This window comes from Chamaea fasciata, unplaced genomic scaffold (assembly GCF_029207755.1).
Source record: "Chamaea fasciata isolate MVZ Bird 193981 ecotype frontalis unplaced genomic scaffold, bChaFas1.0.hap1 SCAF_13, whole genome shotgun sequence".
In the NCBI taxonomy this organism is placed as follows: Eukaryota; Metazoa; Chordata; class Aves; order Passeriformes; family Sylviidae; genus Chamaea; species Chamaea fasciata.
The window spans coordinates 2226246-2245703 of NW_027094098.1; the positions used below are offsets into that span (position 1 = coordinate 2226246).

At 57.0% G+C, this 19458-nt stretch overlaps 1 protein-coding gene and 2 pseudogenes across 1 annotated transcript; all 3 read right to left on the minus strand.

Moving 5' to 3' along the window:
• Positions 1-1316: 1316 nt before the first annotated feature.
• Positions 1317-2752, minus strand: LOC136296518 (PHD finger protein 7-like). The gene is given in 5 exon segments (XM_066195666.1): positions 1317-1434; positions 1648-1754; positions 1841-2003; positions 2084-2442; positions 2666-2752. Coding segments are annotated over 5 exon segments (834 nt in total).
• Positions 2753-7643: 4891 nt separating this feature from the next.
• Positions 7644-12409, minus strand: LOC136296519 (PHD finger protein 7-like; annotated as a pseudogene).
• A 1563-nt stretch (positions 12410-13972) lies between these two features.
• LOC136296520 (PHD finger protein 7-like) lies at positions 13973-18738 on the minus strand (annotated as a pseudogene).
• Positions 18739-19458: the final 720 nt, after the last annotated feature.

A 19458-nucleotide genomic window follows, 5' to 3' on the forward strand; every position in this document is an offset into this window, starting at 1 on the left:
TGCCTGGGACCCTCAGCCCTTGCTGCTCTCCTCCTGCTCCTGCTCCTGCTCCTGTTCCTGCTCCTGCTCCTGCTCCTGCTCCTGCTCCTGTCCTGGCTCCTGCTCCTGTCCTGGCGACGCCTGGACCGGGCAGGTGGATTCGAGGCTCGACGTTGCTGGCGGGTGTGGCTGCGTCTCGGGGATGTCCCTGTCGGTGTCTCCCTTCCCCTGGGCCTGTCAGCCCTTGATGTTGTCCTCCTGCTCCTGTCACGGCAGCTCCTTGGCCAGACAGGTGGACTCTGGGGCTGACCTTGCTGGTGGGAGCGGCTGCGTCTGGGGGATGCCTGTGGTGATGTCTCCCTTCCCCTGGGCCTCTCAACCCTTGATCCTGTTCTGCTTCTCCTGTCACGCCCCGACCAGACTGCTGGGCTTAGGGCCCGACGTTGCTGGTGGGAGCGGCTGCGTCTGCGGGATGCCTGTGGTGATGTCTCCCTTTGGCTGGGCCTGTCAGCCCACGGTCCTCTCCTCCTTCTCCTGTCACGGTGACATCTTGAGCTGACGCGTCGATTTGGGGCCCAGCCTTGCTGGCGAGAGCGGTTTCGCCTGCGGTCACGACCAGCACGTCTGGAATGGACCCTGTCCTCAGGGCCTGGGGAGCTGCTGAATGATGACCCTGACGTTGCCTCCCTCTGTGTCCTGCGGCTGCTAGGGTCCAGAGAGGAAGATGGCAGCAACTGCCATGATGCTGCACGTTGGCGTCTGCCACGGTTGCTGGTCTCTGGAGACACAGTGTGGTGAGCCCGACCAAACGGCCCCGGCAAGCCAGAGCTGGGGCCGATGGCCTCTGATTCTGCAGAGCGATGAGAAGGCCTCAGTCTCGACTGTCTGGTCAGGCTGGCGCCACTGAACTCATCCCTGGGGGCTGTTAGGGGAAGCAGGAAGGTCAAGGGCGCAGCAGGCCCAAGGCAGGCCGGGCCAGAGCAATGTCCCTGGCCCTTCAGGAACCAGCAGGCTCTGCCAAGCCTGATCTGGGCACTGACCCCAGCCCAGGGACACCCGGGTGCTTTGCCTCGTACCTGCGCCAAGACCAGCACAGCTATCACACTCCCAGTTTCCCCTCCTTCCTCTCAGGCCAGAGCACCGCCTGTGGGTGCCCTCAGCAGCACAGGACGAGCACAGGAGCAGTTCCCAGGGCCTGGAGAAGCAAATGGGTTCGTGGCTCTGAAGACCAAGTGTCCCAGCACAGGATTGTCTGGCCAAGCTCTTCTGGCTCCTTCTCTTTCCAGCCCTTGTGGATACACGGGCTCCCTACAGAGCCTCCGGTGCAGCTTCCCAACTTACCCTTCTTCCTCTGCCTCCTCCCTGCCTCCGGGGTAAAGGCATTTCTTGGCATTGCACTGGCTGTGCCTCTCTCCTAGGTCGGCAAAGGCATCGTTGTCCTCCCATGTTGGCAGTCTGATGGAGAAAGGAAATGCTGATGAGTTTCTGCTGCCCTGCCCTCATGGAGGTACAGGATGTCCCTGCTCTTCCTCCAGTGCTTTTCCAAGTCCTGTGTGAAGCTGAAGCCCAGATTCACGGGATAGAGCAGGGCCAGGACTGCTGGCCAAGGCCTAGCACAGCACAGCACTTGCACCCTCCTGTCTTTTGAGCCAGGCAAAGGACGCCAACCTGAAGGGGATCCGGATCCCCAGGATGAACATTTCTGTCAGAAATTCTTCGGAGTCTCTGCAGAGAGGGCAGCAGAGGCATAAAAGACCAGCGCGGATGGCCTGTGCCTGCACGGAAAACAGAAGCAGTGTGAGCGAGGCCCTGGTGCTGCTGAGCACCTGCTGTGCCCTGGGGCAGAGCGCATGGCTCCTACCTGGATGCAGTCCCTGTGGAACCAGGCCCTTTTGCACGCTGGGCACACCATGGTTCTGAAGGTCTTTCTGTCCTCCACAGGCTCCATGCAGATGGGGCATTCAGTGCCTGGCTCTGGAGTCACCTGCACGTCCTGCTCTGGAATGTGCTCAAGGCAGTAGGAGCTGGGGGCACAGGGATGGGCAAAGTGAGAAATGCTGGGTCTTTCCCAAGGGGTGGCCAGAAGTGGAGAGGGGGTAGGTACCTGTAGGGGGTTATGTACTGAGTGACACAGCCGCCTTCCTTGGCACAGGGCAGGTGGAACCATCTGTCGCAGTTTTCCCCACAGCACATGATGGTGGCCCCTCTCTGGCCGCAGACGTAGCAGTGCTGCCAAGAGCCAAGCAGCTCCATCAGCAGCAGCCTTGGGGCCTCCCCAGGCAGCCCCCACAGCTGCGGGCAGGGCTCAGCCACTGCTGGGTCTCAGCCCACAGAGCTGCCTGGTGGAGGAGGCTCCTGTGCCAGAGCCTCTGTGGGTCTGCTGGGAGCCAGACTTGTACCACAGCCGGCTGGATGGCCGGCCTTTCTTCCCTGGGGTCTGGGCAAAGCCCTGGTAAACCTCGCCTGGCACAAACCCACATACTCTTGTCAGGCTCTCACCTTCTGTGCAGCCTGCCTGACTGCAAGTCGGATATCTCGAGGCAGAAAGCCCAGGAGTCCAACACGTTCGTTGTCTTGCTGGAAAAGCAGTGTGGCGAAATACTGCAGGAAAGGAGAGGAGCTGATGAGGAGAGAGTGGCAGGGACTGCCCATTGCAATGCTGCAGCGAGTGCCCAGTGCCACTCACCAGGCAGAACACATGGGCACAGAGCCTGGACTTCTCCTGTTTGTCACCACAGACGTCCGGGTCAGCCTCTGCACGGCGGCACAGCATGCATGCTGCAGGGAACAGAGCCAATGGCACCGGGCATCAGCAGCTCTGCGGGGCTCTTAGCCTGCAGCATCGGCCCCAAGGGCTGCTCTGTCCCTGCCTGCCTGCCTGGCTGATGGCCAGGGCTGGAGGCCTTGGAGAGCAGGGGCCATTGCGGGCACAGGTGTCCCAACAGTTGGCCCCTGGCCCAGCTGGGCCCCGCTTGGGCAGGAAGGAGGCTCCCAGCCCCGGCATGGCTGAGCAGCTCCTGCCTCCCCCTGCCTCTGCTCAGGGCCCCACGCTGTCTGCCCTGACAGCCCCTGGGCCAGGCTGTGGGAGGGCTGCTTGGCTCTCACCTGGCTCCCTGGCATCAGGGGCCTCCTGCTTCCTGTCACACATGGTGGCTGTCAGGGGTCGGTCCCTGTGCAGGAACACCGCGGTCTCCTCCAGGTGCTGGGTCTCTCCCTCTGCGGGAGAATGAAGAGTGTCAGGAGTTTGCAGAACAGGCCCAGAGCCACGAGGGCACTACTCCCTGGTCAGCCCTGCGTGAGCCCTGCTCCTGCCCGCCTTCTCCACCCGTCGTGGCGTCGAGGAACGCTGCTGTCTGCTCTGTTCCTCCGCTGACTCTTGGAAGGGAAAGGCAGGTGAGCCTGCAGCACAGGCCCAGAGCCCCGAGGTGTGGGGCCCCTCTGGTCCCTGGGCACCCAGAGCCCGGCCCTGCCTTCTCCTCCCGTTGTCAGGTCGCACTGACACACGGCCTGAGCACAGCATTCCCTTTTGTGGCCCTGGTCGCACAGGTCACAATGGCCGCGCTGACATCAGCACGGTGCACCCAAAATTGGGGCAGCCATGGCCTCAGTCCCCCGCCACCCACTTGAGACAGCACCCTTGGCAACCGAGGTTCTGAGATGGGGCCGAGCCTTTGGTCAGCGCGGAACCAGGGCAGGGATTCCTGCAGCAATGCAGGTCAAATGCCAGGCCCTGGGGCAGCCATCAAGGGTGGCACTGTAGGCAGAAAGGTGCTGTTCAGGCAGTGCCACTCCTGGGCTCCAGCCGCGGCCAAGGGAAATCTCTGCTCCTGCCCCTGGCAGTCGGTTGCCCAGAGAGCTTGTGCAGGGTCTCTTGCACTGGAGAGATTCAAAACCTGCTCTGGGTGAACCGACATTTTCCTCAGGTCCTCTCTGGAGTAATCTAAGATGAACCTGATTTGATGCTGGTGCTGATCACCGTTGGGAACAGGAGATAAAGTTGGAGACCCCCACAGCTGCCTCCCAACTTCAATTGTCCTCTCATCCTATGAACTAACAACTTTGACATTTCATATTAAACGGAAGAATTAGTATTAAGGTCCTGAGAAGCATCATCTTTTACAGTGACTCAATGGAAACCTGGAGAATTCAACGGGAGTTTTCTGTGTGCATCTGACTGGAGGGCTTGCCACAGTCTTGGACTCAAAAGTCAGATGTGGGAAGATGCTTTTCCCACATGAAAGGAACTTTGCCGCTTTGGACCGTGCTTTCCTGCTTGCAAATAAATTGAAAGAAATCAAGAGAAGCACAAACAGTTCTCGTAGACCTTTCTCATTCATCTCTTTGCAAACATGCGCCTGAAAAATCCAGATGAATGATTTCTAGAATTATCAGCGGGATCCCTGGGAAGTGGGGCAAGGGCTGATGAGCAGGGACATCCTGCACCTGCCTGATGCTGGGGCAGCAGTAGTTCATCCATTTTCCTGTCTCTGTGGGAGAACCACCTTGGGTGGCAAACCATGCTTTCATTGACTGGACAGGTGCACTTAGGGAACTTATAAGGTGCACTTACATACAGTATATAGTATACAGAGCGTATAAGGTCATGTTGTGATGTCCAGTCATGGAAACCACTACATCTCTGTATGTTCCAGGACCAGTTCCTTAACTGTATGTAAAGAAAGTCTTTGAGGCAAACCCGGAAAAACACTGGGAGCTCACCCTTGTGTCCCACCAGGGCCCGGGACATGGCATTTTCTACCACAGGAGAGACTGACAAGAGACTGAGCAAGCCAAGCTACACCCCACCAAAAGCATTTTCTGAATGTGCCACCTCTTCAAAACCGCAAGTGGTTTTATTGGTTAACAGGATTCATTTTTTATGCTCGTCAATACTTTGTGTGTTAAATGAACAGTTTATTTCACTCTTGTCCAAAGAACTCTTTTCCTCAAGCAGCTGGGGGAGGGGCCGCTTGAATCTGCTTTTCGAGGGACCCCTTTGGAAGTTTCCTGCCAAATTTGCCCTAAACCAGGAGAGTTGTTCTCAGGCAAAGGTTCCAACCAGATGATCATCTGGGGCCGAGTCCTGCACATCCTCTTTGTCCCAAGGTATTTCCACGGTTTTTTCCTCATTTGTTCCTTGAAGGTCAAAATGAGTCATTGAAATCAGCTGCAATATCATAATAGATTTCTTCAGACCCTTGAGGCAGTGCCTCACTCTCTTCTTTCTTCTTCCTTTTGGCTTTACTGACATGAGATTGTTCAAGGATAGCAGCACAGCGCACGTCCTTTGCAAAGACAGCTTCCCTAAGAGCCGCCTTGCTCTTCATGTCTCCCTAAACGTATCCAAGCTAAGGAGGGGTTCACGTTCAAGATTAAGCAGCGGGGAAACATCTGAGGTTGGAGTCTAAAGGCAGGAACGAGTGTCCTGCCTTTAATTAGCGACATCCTTAAGTGACTTTTCGCTTAGTACACGGTAACACAGAAATCAAGGCATTTAGCACAGATTTCTTTCCTGCCAACACTAACATCAAGAGCTAATATGGGTTCCTCACAGACCTGCAGATCTCAAGGTCCCTGTATTGACCTTTCTCACCTTCACTCACGGCAGCAAACAGACTAGAAAGCAAAGATGACACTATGTGCTTGTCAGGCTCCGCAAATATATGCGGGGAACCTGATAGTTCGTTTTAGGGATCACAAGGCGCAAAAGACACAGCGGGGGACAACTCAGTTTGCTCAATCAAAAATGCACCTTTATTTAGGGCCAACAAGTGCGATAGAAGGATTTGAAGGGAAATAAAGGAGAGTGAGAAAAGAGAAAGAGGGGGTGGGTTAAAGCTACCAGCGGAGAGACGAAATCCTCGTGGTCCAGCCAATAGATCCGTCTTCTTCCGTGGGGAGATCTCAAAAGTGAGCGAGAGTCTCCAGGGTTTTTCTAGGTAACCGAAGTGAGGGGCACAGAGCCAAAGCAGGAACTACCAGGTTAAAGGTTGATTGCTCAGGAGCAAGCTGCAAGCCGTACCTCCGTCACGGATAGACCAGTTTGGACAGGTGGCCTGGGCTTGGTCCCTTGTGCCATTGTCCTTGCATTCTGTTCTCATAGGGCTAACCCTAACCCTAACTCTAACCCTAACGCAGTCCTCTGAGGCTTGGCAAGCCTTCCACCTCAGCCAGACCAGGGGCTCCTTTCAGAGTCTGGGGTCTCAGTCCTCCATCATTGGAGACAGTTGTGAGGCGTATCACATCCTTGGACAGACTCTGACAGTGCTGCTCGAGGTCTGTGCTGAGGCCCGACGTCACTGGCGGGAGCGGTTGCTCCTGCGGGACGTCCCCGACAGTGTCCCCCAGTGCCTGGGACCCTCAGCCCTTGCTGCTCTCCTCCTGCTCCTGCTCCTGCTCCTGTTCCTGCTCCTGCTCCTGCTCCTGCTCCTGCTCCTGTCCTGCCTCCTGCTCCTGTCCTGGCGACGCCTGGACCGGGCAGGTGGATTCGAGGCTCGACGTTGCTGGCGGGTGCGGCTGCGTCTCAGGGATGTCCCTGTCGGTGTCTCCCTTCCCCTGGGCCTGTCAGCCCTTGATGTTGTCCTCCTGCTCCTGTCACGGCAGCTCCTTGGCCAGACAGGTGGACTCTGGGGCTGACCTTGCTGGTGGGAGCGGCTGCGTCTGGGGGATGCCTGTGGTGATGTCTCCCTTCCCCTGGGCCTCTCAACCCTTGATCCTGTTCTGCTTCTCCTGTCACGCCCCGACCAGACTGCTGGGCTTAGGGCCCGACGTTGCTGGTGGGAGCGGCTGCGTCTGCGGGATGCCTGTGGTGATGTCTCCCTTTGGCTGGGCCTGTCAGCCCACGGTCCTCTCCTCCTTCTCCTGTCACGGTGACATCTTGAGCTGACACGTCGATTTGGGGCCCAGCCTTGCTGGCGAGAGCGGTTTCGCCTGCGGTCACGACCAGCACGTCTGGAATGGACCCTGTCCTCAGGGCCTGGGGAGCTGCTGAATGATGACCCTGACGTTGCCTCCCTCTGTGTCCTGCGGCTGCTAGGGTCCAGAGAGGAAGATGGCAGCAACTGCCATGATGCTGCACGTTGGCGTCTGCCACGGTTGCTGGTCTCTGGAGACACAGTGTGGTGAGCCCGACCAAACGGCCCCGGCAAGCCAGAGCTGGGGCCGATGGCCTCTGATTCTGCAGAGCGATGAGAAGGCCTCAGTCTCGACTGTCTGGTCAGGCTGGCGCCACTGAACTCATCCCTGGGGGCTGTTAGGGGAAGCAGGAAGGTCAAGGGCGCAGCAGGCCCAAGGCAGGCCGGGCCAGAGCAATGTCCCTGGCCCTTCAGGAACCAGCAGGCTCTGCCAAGCCTGATCTGGGCACTGACCCCAGCCCAGGGACACCCGGGTGCTTTGCCTCGTACCTGCGCCAAGACCAGCACAGCTATCACACTCCCAGTTTCCCCTCCTTCCTCTCAGGCCAGAGCACCGCCTGTGGGTGCCCTCAGCAGCACAGGACGAGCACAGGAGCAGTTCCCAGGGCCTGGAGAAGCAAATGGGTTCGTGGCTCTGAAGACCAAGTGTCCCAGCACAGGATTGTCTGGCCAAGCTCTTCTGACTCCTTCTCTTTCCAGCCCTTGTGGATACACGGGCTCCCTACAGAGCCTCCGGTGCAGCTTCCCAACTTACCCTTCTTCCTCTGCCTCCTCCCTGCCTCCGGGGTAAAGGCATTTCTTGGCATTGCACTGGCTGTGCCTCTCTCCTAGGTCGGCAAAGGCATCGTTGTCCTCCCATGTTGGCAGTCTGATGGAGAAAGGAAATGCTGATGAGTTTCTGCTGCCCTGCCCTCATGGAGGTACAGGATGTCCCTGCTCTTCCTCCAGTGCTTTTCCAAGTCCTGTGTGAAGCTGAAGCCCAGATTCACGGGATAGAGCAGGGCCAGGACTGCTGGGGCAAGGCCTAGCACAGCACAGCACTTGCACCCTCCTGTCTTTTGAGGCAGGCAAAGGACGCCAACCTGAAGGGGATCCGGATCCCCAGGATGAACATTTCTGTCAGAAATTCTTCGGAGTCTCTGCAGAGAGGGCAGCAGAGGCATAAAAGACCAGCGCGGATGGCCTGTGCCTGCACGGAAAACAGAAGCAGTGTGAGCGAGGCCCTGGTGCTGCTGAGCACCTGCTGTGCCCTGGGGCAGAGCGCATGGCTCCTACCTGGATGCAGTCCCTGTGGAACCAGGCCCTTTTGCACGCTGGGCACACCATGGTTCTGAAGGTCTTTCTGTCCTCCACAGGCTCCATGCAGATGGGGCATTCAGTGCCTGGCTCTGGAGTCACCTGCACGTCCTGCTCTGGAATGTGCTCAAGGCAGTAGGAGCTGGGGGCACAGGGATGGGCAAAGTGAGAAATGCTGGGTCTTTCCCAAGGGGTGGCCAGAAGTGGAGAGGGGGTAGGTACCTGTAGGGGATTATGTACTGAGTGACACAGCCGCCTTCCTTGGCACAGGGCAGGTGGAACCATCTGTCGCAGTTTTCCCCACAGCACATGATGGTGGCCCCTCTCTGGCCGCAGACGTAGCAGTGCTGCCAAGAGCCAAGCAGCTCCATCAGCAGCAGCCTTGGGGCCTCCCCAGGCAGCCCCCACAGCTGCGGGCAGGGCTCAGCCACTGCTGGGTCTCAGCCCACAGAGCTGCCTGGTGGAGGAGGCTCCTGTGCCAGAGCCTCTGTGGGTCTGCTGGGAGCCAGACTTGTACCACAGCCGGCTGGATGGCCGGCCTTTCTTCCCTGGGGTCTGGGCAAAGCCCTGGTAAACCTCGCCTGGCACAAACCCACATACTCTTGTCAGGCTCTCACCTTCTGTGCAGCCTGCCTGACTGCAAGTCGGATATCTCGAGGCAGAAAGCCCAGGAGTCCAACACGTTCGTTGTCTTGCTGGAAAAGCAGTGTGGCGAAATACTGCAGGAAAGGAGAGGAGCTGATGAGGAGAGAGTGGCAGGGACTGCCCATTGCAATGCTGCAGCGAGTGCCCAGTGCCACTCACCAGGCAGAACACATGGGCACAGAGCCTGGACTTCTCCTGTTTGTCACCACAGACGTCCGGGTCAGCCTCTGCACGGCGGCACAGCATGCATGCTGCAGGGAACAGAGCCAATGGCACCGGGCATCAGCAGCTCTGCGGGGCTCTTAGCCTGCAGCATCGGCCCCAAGGGCTGCTCTGTCCCTGCCTGCCTGCCTGGCTGATGGCCAGGGCTGGAGGCCTTGGAGAGCAGGGGCCATTGCGGGCACAGGTGTCCCAACAGTTGGCCCCTGGCCCAGCTGGGCCCCGCTTGGGCAGGAAGGAGGCTCCCAGCCCCGGCATGGCTGAGCAGCTCCTGCCTCCCCCTGCCTCTGCTCAGGGCCCCACGCTGTCTGCCCTGACAGCCCCTGGGCCAGGCTGTGGGAGGGCTGCTTGGCTCTCACCTGGCTCCCTGGCATCAGGGGCCTCCTGCTTCCTGTCACACATGGTGGCTGTCAGGGGTCGGTCCCTGTGCAGGAACACCACGGCCTCCTCCAGGTGCTGGGTCTCTCCCTCTGCGGGAGAATGAAGAGTGTCAGGAGTTTGCAGGACAGGCCCAGAGCCACGAGGGCACTACTCCCTGGTCAGCCCTGCGTGAGCCCTGCTCCTGCCCGCCTTCTCCACCCGTCGTGGCGTCGAGGAACGCTGCTGTCTGCTCTGTTCCTCCGCTGACTCTTGGAAGGGAAAGGCAGGTGAGCCTGCAGCACAGGCCCAGAGCCCCGAGGTGTGGGGCCCCTCTGGTCCCTGGGCACCCAGAGCCCGGCCCTGCCTTCTCCTCCCGTTGTCAGGTCGCACTGACACACGGCCTGAGCACAGCATTCCCTTTTGTGGCCCTGGTCGCACAGGTCACAATGGCCGCGCTGACATCAGCACGGTGCACCCAAAATTGGGGCAGCCATGGCCTCAGTCCCCCGCCACCCACTTGAGACAGCACCCTTGGCAACCGAGGTTCTGAGATGGGGCCGAGCCTTTGGTCAGCGCGGAACCAGGGCAGGGATTCCTGCAGCAATGCAGGTCAAATGCCAGGCCCTGGGGCAGCCATCAAGGGTGGCACTGTAGGCAGAAAGGTGCTGTTCAGGCAGTGCCACTCCTGGGCTCCAGCCGCGGCCAAGGGAAATCTCTGCTCCTGCCCCTGGCAGTCGGTTGCCCAGAGAGCTTGTGCAGGGTCTCTTGCACTGGAGAGATTCAAAACCTGCTCTGGGTGAACCGACATTTTCCTCAGGTCCTCTCTGGAGTAATCTAAGATGAACCTGATTTGATGCTGGTGCTGATCACCGTTGGGAACAGGAGATAAAGTTGGAGACCCCCACAGCTGCCTCCCAACTTCAATTGTCCTCTCATCCTATGAACTAACAACTTTGACATTTCATATTAAACGGAAGAATTAGTATTAAGGTCCTGAGAAGCATCATCTTTTACAGTGACTCAATGGAAACCTGGAGAATTCAACGGGAGTTTTCTGTGTGCATCTGACTGGAGGGCATGCCACAGTCTTGGACTCAAAAGTCAGATGTAGGAAGATGCTCTTCCCACATGAAAGTTCCTTTGCCGCTTTGGACCGTGCTTTCCTACTTGCAAATAAATTGAAAGAAATCAAGAGAAGCACAAACAGTTCTCGTAGACCTTTCTCATTCATCTCTTTGCAAACGTGCGCGTGAAAAATCCAGATGAATGATTTCTAGAATTATCAGCGGGATCCCTGGGAAGTGGGGCAAGGGCTGATGAGCAGGGACATCCTGCACCTGCCTGATGCTGGGGCAGCAGTAGTTCATCCATTTTCCTGTCTCTGTGGGAGAACCACCTTGGGTGGCAAACCATGCCTTCATTGACTGGACAGGTGCACTTAGGGAACTTATAAGGTGCACTTACATACAGTATATAGTATACAGAGCGTATAAGGTCATGTTGTGATGTCCAGTCATGGAAACCACTACATCTCTGTATGTTCCAGGACCAGTTCCTTAACTGTATGTAAAGAAAGTCTTTGAGGCAAACCCGGAAAAACACTGGGAGCTCACCCTTGTGTCCCACCAGGGCCCGGGACATGGCATTTTCTACCACAGGAGAGACCGACAAGAGACTGAGCAAGCCAAGCTACACCCCACCAAAAGCATTTTCTGAATGTGCCACCTCTTCAAAACTGCAAGTGGTTTTATTGGTTAACAGGATTCATTTTTTATGCTCGTCAATACTTTGTGTGTTAAATGAACAGTTTATTTCACTCTTGTCCAAAGAACTCTTTTCCTCAAGCAGCTGGGGGAGGGGCCGCTTGAATCTGCTTTTCGAGGGACCCCTTTGGAAGTTTCCTGCCAAATTTGCCCTAAACCAGGAGAGTTGTTCTCAGGCAAAGGTTCCAACCAGATGATCATCTGGGGCCGAGTCCTGCACATCCTCTTTGTCCCAAGGTATTTCCACGGTTTTTTCCTAATTTGTTTTTTTGAAGGTCAAAACGAGTCTTTGAAATCAGCTGCAATATCATAATAGATTTCTTCAGACCCTTGAGGCAGTGCCTCACTCTCTTCTTTCTTCTTCCTTTTGGCTTTACTGACATGAGATTGTTCAAGGATAGCAGCACAGCGCACGTCCTTTGCAAAGACAGCTTCCCTAAGAGCCGCCTTGCTCTTCATGTCTCCCTAAACGTATCCAAGCTAAGGAGGGGTTCACGTTCAAGATTAAGCAGCGGGGAAACATCTGAGGTTGGAGTCTAAAGGCAGGAACGAGTGTCCTGCCTTTAATTAGCGACATCCTTAAGTGACTTTTCGCTTAGTACACGGTAACACAGAAATCAAGGCATTTAGCACAGATTTCTTTCCTGCCAACACTAACATCAAGAGCTAATATGGGTTCCTCACAGACCTGCAGATCTCAAGGTCCCTGTATTGACCTTTCTCACCTTCACTCACGGCAGCAAACAGACTAGAAAGCAAAGATGACACTATGTGCTTGTCAGGCTCCGCAAATATATGCGGGGAACCTGATAGTTCGTTTTAGGGATCACAAGGCGCAAAAGACACAGCGGGGGACAACTCAGTTTGCTCAATCAAAAATGCACCTTTATTTAGGGCCAACAAGTGCGATAGAAGGATTTGAAGGGAAATAAAGGAGAGTGAGAAAAGAGAAAGAGGGGGTGGGTTAAAGCTACCAGCGGAGAGACGAAATCCTCGTGGTCCAGCCAATAGATCCGTCTTCTTCCGTGGGGAGATCTCAAAAGTGAGCGAGAGTCTCCAGGGTTTTTCTAGGTAACCGAAGTGAGGGGCACAGAGCCAAAGCAGGAACTACCAGGTTAAAGGTTGATTGCTCAGGAGCAAGCTGCAAGCCGTACCTCCGTCACGGACAGACCAGTTTGGACAGGTGGCCTGGGCTTGGTCCCTTGTGCCATTGTCCTTGCATTCTGTTCTCATGGGGCTAACCCTAACCCTAACTCTAACCCTAACGCAGTCCTCTGAGGCTTGGCAAGCCTTCCACCTCAGCCAGACCAGGGGCTCCTTTCAGAGTCTGGGGTCTCAGTCCTCCATCATTGGAGACAGTTGTGAGGCGTATCACATCCTTGGACAGACTCTGACAGTGCTGCTCGAGGTCTGTGCTGAGGCCCGACGTCACTGGCGGGAGCGGTTGCTCCTGCGGGACGTCCCCGACAGTGTCCCCCAGTGCCTGGGACCCTCAGCCCTTGCTGCTCTCCTCCTGCTCCTGCTCCTGCTCCTGTTCCTGCTCCTGCTCCTGCTCCTGCTCCTGCTCCTGTCCTGGCTCCTGCTCCTGTCCTGGCGACGCCTGGACCGGGCAGGTGGATTCGAGGCTCGACGTTGCTGGCGGGTGCGGCTGCGTCTCAGGGATGTCCCTGTCGGTGTCTCCCTTCCCCTGGGCCTGTCAGCCCTTGATGTTGTCCTCCTGCTCCTGTCACGGCAGCTCCTTGGCCAGACAGGTGGACTCTGGGGCTGACCTTGCTGGTGGGAGCGGCTGCGTCTGGGGGATGCCTGTGGTGATGTCTCCCTTCCCCTGGGCCTCTCAACCCTTGATCCTGTTCTGCTTCTCCTGTCACGCCCCGACCAGACTGCTGGGCTTAGGGCCCGACGTTGCTGGTGGGAGCGGCTGCGTCTGCGGGATGCCTGTGGTGATGTCTCCCTTTGGCTGGGCCTGTCAGCCCACGGTCCTCTCCTCCTTCTCCTGTCACGGTGACATCTTGAGCTGACACGTCGATTTGGGGCCCAGCCTTGCTGGCGAGAGCGGTTTCGCCTGCGGTCACGACCAGCACGTCTGGAATGGACCCTGTCCTCAGGGCCTGGGGAGCTGCTGAATGATGACCCTGACGTTGCCTCCCTCTGTGTCCTGCGGCTGCTAGGGTCCAGAGAGGAAGATGGCAGCAACTGCCATGATGCTGCACGTTGGCGTCTGCCACGGTTGCTGGTCTCTGGAGACACAGTGTGGTGAGCCCGACCAAACGGCCTCGGCAAGCCAGAGCTGGGGCCGATGGCCTCTGATTCTGCAGAGCGATGAGAAGGCCTCAGTCTCGACTGTCTGGTCAGGCTGGCGCCACTGAACTCATCCCTGGGGGCTGTTAGGGGAAGCAGGAAGGTCAAGGGCGCAGCAGGCCCAAGGCAGGCCGGGCCAGAGCAATGTCCCTGGCCCTTCAGGAACCAGCAGGCTCTGCCAAGCCTGATCTGGGCACTGACCCCAGCCCAGGGACACCCGGGTGCTTTGCCTCGTACCTGCGCCAAGACCAGCACAGCTATCACACTCCCAGTTTCCCCTCCTTCCTCTCAGGCCAGAGCACCGCCTGTGGGTGCCCTCAGCAGCACAGGACGAGCACAGGAGCAGTTCCCAGGGCCTGGAGAAGCAAATGGGTTCGTGGCTCTGAAGACCAAGTGTCCCAGCACAGGATTGTCTGGCCAAGCTCTTCTGGCTCCTTCTCTTTCCAGCCCTTGTGGATACACGGGCTCCCTACAGAGCCTCCGGTGCAGCTTCCCAACTTACCCTTCTTCCTCTGCCTCCTCCCTGCCTCCGGGGTAAAGGCATTTCTTGGCATTGCACTGGCTGTGCCTCTCTCCTAGGTCGGCAAAGGCATCGTTGTCCTCCCATGTTGGCAGTCTGATGGAGAAAGGAAATGCTGATGAGTTTCTGCTGCCCTGCCCTCATGGAGGTACAGGATGTCCCTGCTCTTCCTCCAGTGCTTTTCCAAGTCCTGTGTGAAGCTGAAGCCCAGATTCACGGGATAGAGCAGGGCCAGGACTGCTGGGGCAAGGCCTAGCACAGCACAGCACTTGCACCCTCCTGTCTTTTGAGCCAGGCAAAGGACGCCAACCTGAAGGGGATCCGGATCCCCAGGATGAACATTTCTGTCAGAAATTCTTCGGAGTCTCTGCAGAGAGGGCAGCAGAGGCATAAAAGACCAGCGCGGATGGCCTGTGCCTGCACGGAAAACAGAAGCAGTGTGAGCGAGGCCCTGGTGCTGCTGAGCACCTGCTGTGCCCTGGGGCAGAGCGCATGGCTCCTACCTGGATGCAGTCCCTGTGGAACCAGGCCCTTTTGCACGCTGGGCACACCATGGTTCTGAAGGTCTTTCTGTCCTCCACAGGCTCCATGCAGATGGGGCATTCAGTGCCTGGCTCTGGAGTCACCTGCACGTCCTGCTCTGGAATGTGCTCAAGGCAGTAGGAGCTGGGGGCACAGGGATGGGCAAAGTGAGAAATGCTGGGTCTTTCCCAAGGGGTGGCCAGAAGTGGAGAGGGGGTAGGTACCTGTAGGGGGTTATGTACTGAGTGACACAGCCGCCTTCCTTGGCACAGGGCAGGTGGAACCATCTGTCGCAGTTTTGCCCACAGCACATGATGGTGGCCCCTCTCTGGCCGCAGACGTAGCAGTGCTGCCAAGAGCCAAGCAGCTCCATCAGCAGCAGCCTTGGGGCCTCCCCAGGCAGCCCCCACAGCTGCGGGCAGGGCTCAGCCACTGCTGGGTCTCAGCCCACAGAGCTGCCTGGTGGAGGAGGCTCCTGTGCCAGAGCCTCTGTGGGTCTGCTGGGAGCCAGACTTGTACCACAGCCAGCTGGATGGCCGGCCTTTCTTCCCTGGGGTCTGGGCAAAGCCCTGGTAAACCTCGCCTGGCACAAACCCACATACTCTTGTCAGGCTCTCACCTTCTGTGCAGCCTGCCTGACTGCAAGTCGGATATCTCGAGGCAGAAAGCCCAGGAGTCCAACACGTTCGTTGTCTTGCTGGAAAAGCAGTGTGGCGAAATACTGCAGGAAAGGAGAGGAGCTGATGAGGAGAGAGTGGCAGGGACTGCCCATTGCAATGCTGCAGCGAGTGCCCAGTGCCACTCACCAGGCAGAACACATGGGCACAGAGCCTGGACTTCTCCTGTTTGTCACCACAGACGTCCGGGTCAGCCTCTGCACGGCGGCACAGCATGCATGCTGCAGGGAACAGAGCCAATGGCACCGGGCATCAGCAGCTCTGCGGGGCTCTTAGCCTGCAGCATCGGCCCCAAGGGCTGCTCTGTCCCTGCCTGCCTGCCTGGCTGATGGCCAGGGCTGGAGGCCTTGGAGAGCAGGGGCCATTGCGGGCACAGGTGTCCCAACAGTTGGCCCCTGGCCCAGCTGGGCCCCGCTTGGGCAGGAAGGAGGCTCCCAGCCCCGGCATGGCTGAGCAGCTCCTGCCTCCCCCTGCCTCTGCTCAGGGCCCCACGCTGTCTGCCCTGACAGCCCCTGGGCCAGGCTGTGGGAGGGCTGCTTGGCTCTCACCTGGCTCCCTGGCATCAGGGGCCTCCTGCTTCCTGTCACACATGGTGGCTGTCAGGGGTCGGTCCCTGTGCAGGAACACCGCGGTCTCCTCCAGGTGCTGGGTCTCTCCCTCTGCGGGAGAATGAAGAGTGTCAGGAGTTTGCAGAACAGGCCCAGAGCCACGAGGGCACTACTCCCTGGTCAGCCCTGCGTGAGCCCTGCTCCTGTCCGCCTTCTCCACCCGTCGTGGCGTCGAGGAACGCTGCTGTCTGCTCTGTTCCTCCGCTGACTCTTGGAAGGGAAAGGCAGGTGAGCCTGCAGCACAGGCCCAGAGCCCCGAGGTGTGGGGCCCCTCTGGTCCCTGGGCACCCAGAGCCCGGCCCTGCCTTCTCCTCCCGTTGTCAGGTCGCACTGACACACGGCCTGAGCACAGCATTCCCTTTTGTGGCCCTGGTCGCACAGGTCACAATGGCCGCGCTGACATCAGCACGGTGCACCCAAAATTGGGGCAGCCATGGCCTCAGTCCCCCGCCACCCACTTGAGACAGCACCCTTGGCAACCGAGGTTCTGAGATGGGGCCGAGCCTTTGGTCAGCGCGGAACCAGGGCAGGGATTCCTGCAGCAATGCAGGTCAAATGCCAGGCCCTGGGGCAGCCATCAAGGGTGGCACTGTAGGCAGAAAGGTGCTGTTCAGGCAGTGCCACTCCTGGGCTCCAGCCGCGGCCAAGGGAAATCTCTGCTCCTGCCCCTGGCAGTCGGTTGCCCAGAGAGCTTGTGCAGGGTCTCTTGCACTGGAGAGATTCAAAACCTGCTCTGGGTGAACCGACATTTTCCTCAGGTCCTCTCTGGAGTAATCTAAGATGAACCTGATTTGATGCTGGTGCTGATCACCGTTGGGAACAGGAGATAAAGTTGGAGACCCCCACAGCTGCCTCCCAACTTCAATTGTCCTCTCATCCTATGAACTAACAACTTTGACATTTCATATTAAACGGAAGAATTAGTATTAAGGTCCTGAGAAGCATCATCTTTTACAGTGACTCAATGGAAACCTGGAGAATTCAACGGGAGTTTTCTGTGTGCATCTGACTGGAGGGCATGCCACAGTCTTGGACTCAAAAGTCAGATGTAGGAAGATGCTCTTCCCACATGAAAGTTCCTTTGCCGCTTTGGACCGTGCTTTCCTACTTGCAAATAAATTGAAAGAAATCAAGAGAAGCACAAACAGTTCTCGTAGACCTTTCTCATTCATCTCTTTGCAAACGTGCGCGTGAAAAATCCAGATGAATGATTTCTAGAATTATCAGCGGGATCCCTGGGAAGTGGGGCAAGGGCTGATGAGCAGGGACATCCTGCACCTGCCTGATGCTGGGGCAGCAGTAGTTCATCCATTTTCCTGTCTCTGTGGGAGAACCACCTTGGGTGGCAAACCATGCCTTCATTGACTGGACAGGTGCACTTAGGGAACTTATAAGGTGCACTTACATACAGTATATAGTATACAGAGCGTATAAGGTCATGTTGTGATGTCCAGTCATGGAAACCACTACATCTCTGTATGTTCCAGGACCAGTTCCTTAACTGTATGTAAAGAAAGTCTTTGAGGCAAACCCGGAAAAACACTGGGAGCTCACCCTTGTGTCCCACCAGGGCCCGGGACATGGCATTTTCTACCACAGGAGAGACCGACAAGAGACTGAGCAAGCCAAGCTACACCCCACCAAAAGCATTTTCTGAATGTGCCACCTCTTCAAAACTGCAAGTGGTTTTATTGGTTAACAGGATTCATTTTTTATGCTCGTCAATACTTTGTGTGTTAAATGAACAGTTTATTTCACTCTTGTCCAAAGAACTCTTTTCCTCAAGCAGCTGGGGGAGGGGCCGCTTGAATCTGCTTTTCGAGGGACCCCTTTGGAAGTTTCCTGCCAAATTTGCCCTAAACCAGGAGAGTTGTTCTCAGGCAAAGGTTCCAACCAGATGATCATCTGGGGCCGAGTCCTGCACATCCTCTTTGTCCCAAGGTATTTCCACGGTTTTTTCCTAATTTGTTTTTTTGAAGGTCAAAACGAGTCTTTGAAATCAGCTGCAATATCATAATAGATTTCTTCAGACCCTTGAGGCAGTGCCTCACTCTCTTCTTTCTTCTTCCTTTTGGCTTTACTGACATGAGATTGTTCAAGGATAGCAGCACAGCGCACGTCCTTTGCAAAGACAGCTTCCCTAAGAGCCGCCTTGCTCTTCATGTCTCCCTAAACGTATCCAAGCTAAGGAGGGGTTCACGTTCAAGATTAAGCAGCGGGGAAACATCTGAGGTTGGAGTCTAAAGGCAGGAACGAGTGTCCTGCCTTTAATTAGCGACATCCTTAAGTGACTTTTCGCTTAGTACACGGTAACACAGAAATCAAGGCATTTAGCACAGATTTCTTTCCTGCCAACACTAACATCAAGAGCTAATATGGGTTCCTCACAGACCTGCAGATCTCAAGGTCCCTGTATTGACCTTTCTCACCTTCACTCACGGCAGCAAACAGACTAGAAAGCAAAGATGACACTATGTGCTTGTCAGGCTCCGCAAATATATGCGGGGAACCTGATAGTTCGTTTTAGGGATCACAAGGCGCAAAAGACACAGCGGGGGACAACTCAGTTTGCTCAATCAAAAATGCACCTTTATTTAGGGCCAACAAGTGCGATAGAAGGATTTGAAGGGAAATAAAGGAGAGTGAGAAAAGAGAAAGAGGGGGTGGGTTAAAGCTACCAGCGGAGAGACGAAATCCTCGTGGTCCAGCCAATAGATCCGTCTTCTTCCGTGGGGAGATCTCAAAAGTGAGCGAGAGTCTCCAGGGTTTTTCTAGGTAACCGAAGTGAGGGGCACAGAGCCAAAGCAGGAACTACCAGGTTAAAGGTTGATTGCTCAGGAGCAAGCTGCAAGCCGTACCTCCGTCACGGACAGACCAGTTTGGACAGGTGGCCTGGGCTTGGTCCCTTGTGCCATTGTCCTTGCATTCTGTTCTCATGGGGCTAACCCTAACCCTAACTCTAACCCTAACGCAGTCCTCTGAGGCTTGGCAAGCCTTCCACCTCAGCCAGACCAGGGGCTCCTTTCAGAGTCTGGGGTCTCAGTCCTCCATCATTGGAGACAGTTGTGAGGCGTATCACATCCTTGGACAGACTCTGACAGTGCTGCTCGAGGTCTGTGCTGAGGCCCGACGTCACTGGCGGGAGCGGTTGCTCCTGCGGGACGTCCCCGACAGTGTCCCCCAGTGCCTGGGACCCTCAGCCCTTGCTGCTCTCCTCCTGCTCCTGCTCCTGCTCCTGTTCCTGCTCCTGCTCCTGCTCCTGCTCCTGCTCCTGTCCTGGCTCCTGCTCCTGTCCTGGCGACGCCTGGACCGGGCAGGTGGATTCGAGGCTCGACGTTGCTGGCGGGTGCGGCTGCGTCTCAGGGATGTCCCTGTCGGTGTCTCCCTTCCCCTGGGCCTGTCAGCCCTTGATGTTGTCCTCCTGCTCCTGTCACGGCAGCTCCTTGGCCAGACAGGTGGACTCTGGGGCTGACCTTGCTGGTGGGAGCGGCTGCGTCTGGGGGATGCCTGTGGTGATGTCTCCCTTCCCCTGGGCCTCTCAACCCTTGATCCTGTTCTGCTTCTCCTGTCACGCCCCGACCAGACTGCTGGGCTTAGGGCCCGACGTTGCTGGTGGGAGCGGCTGCGTCTGCGGGATGCCTGTGGTGATGTCTCCCT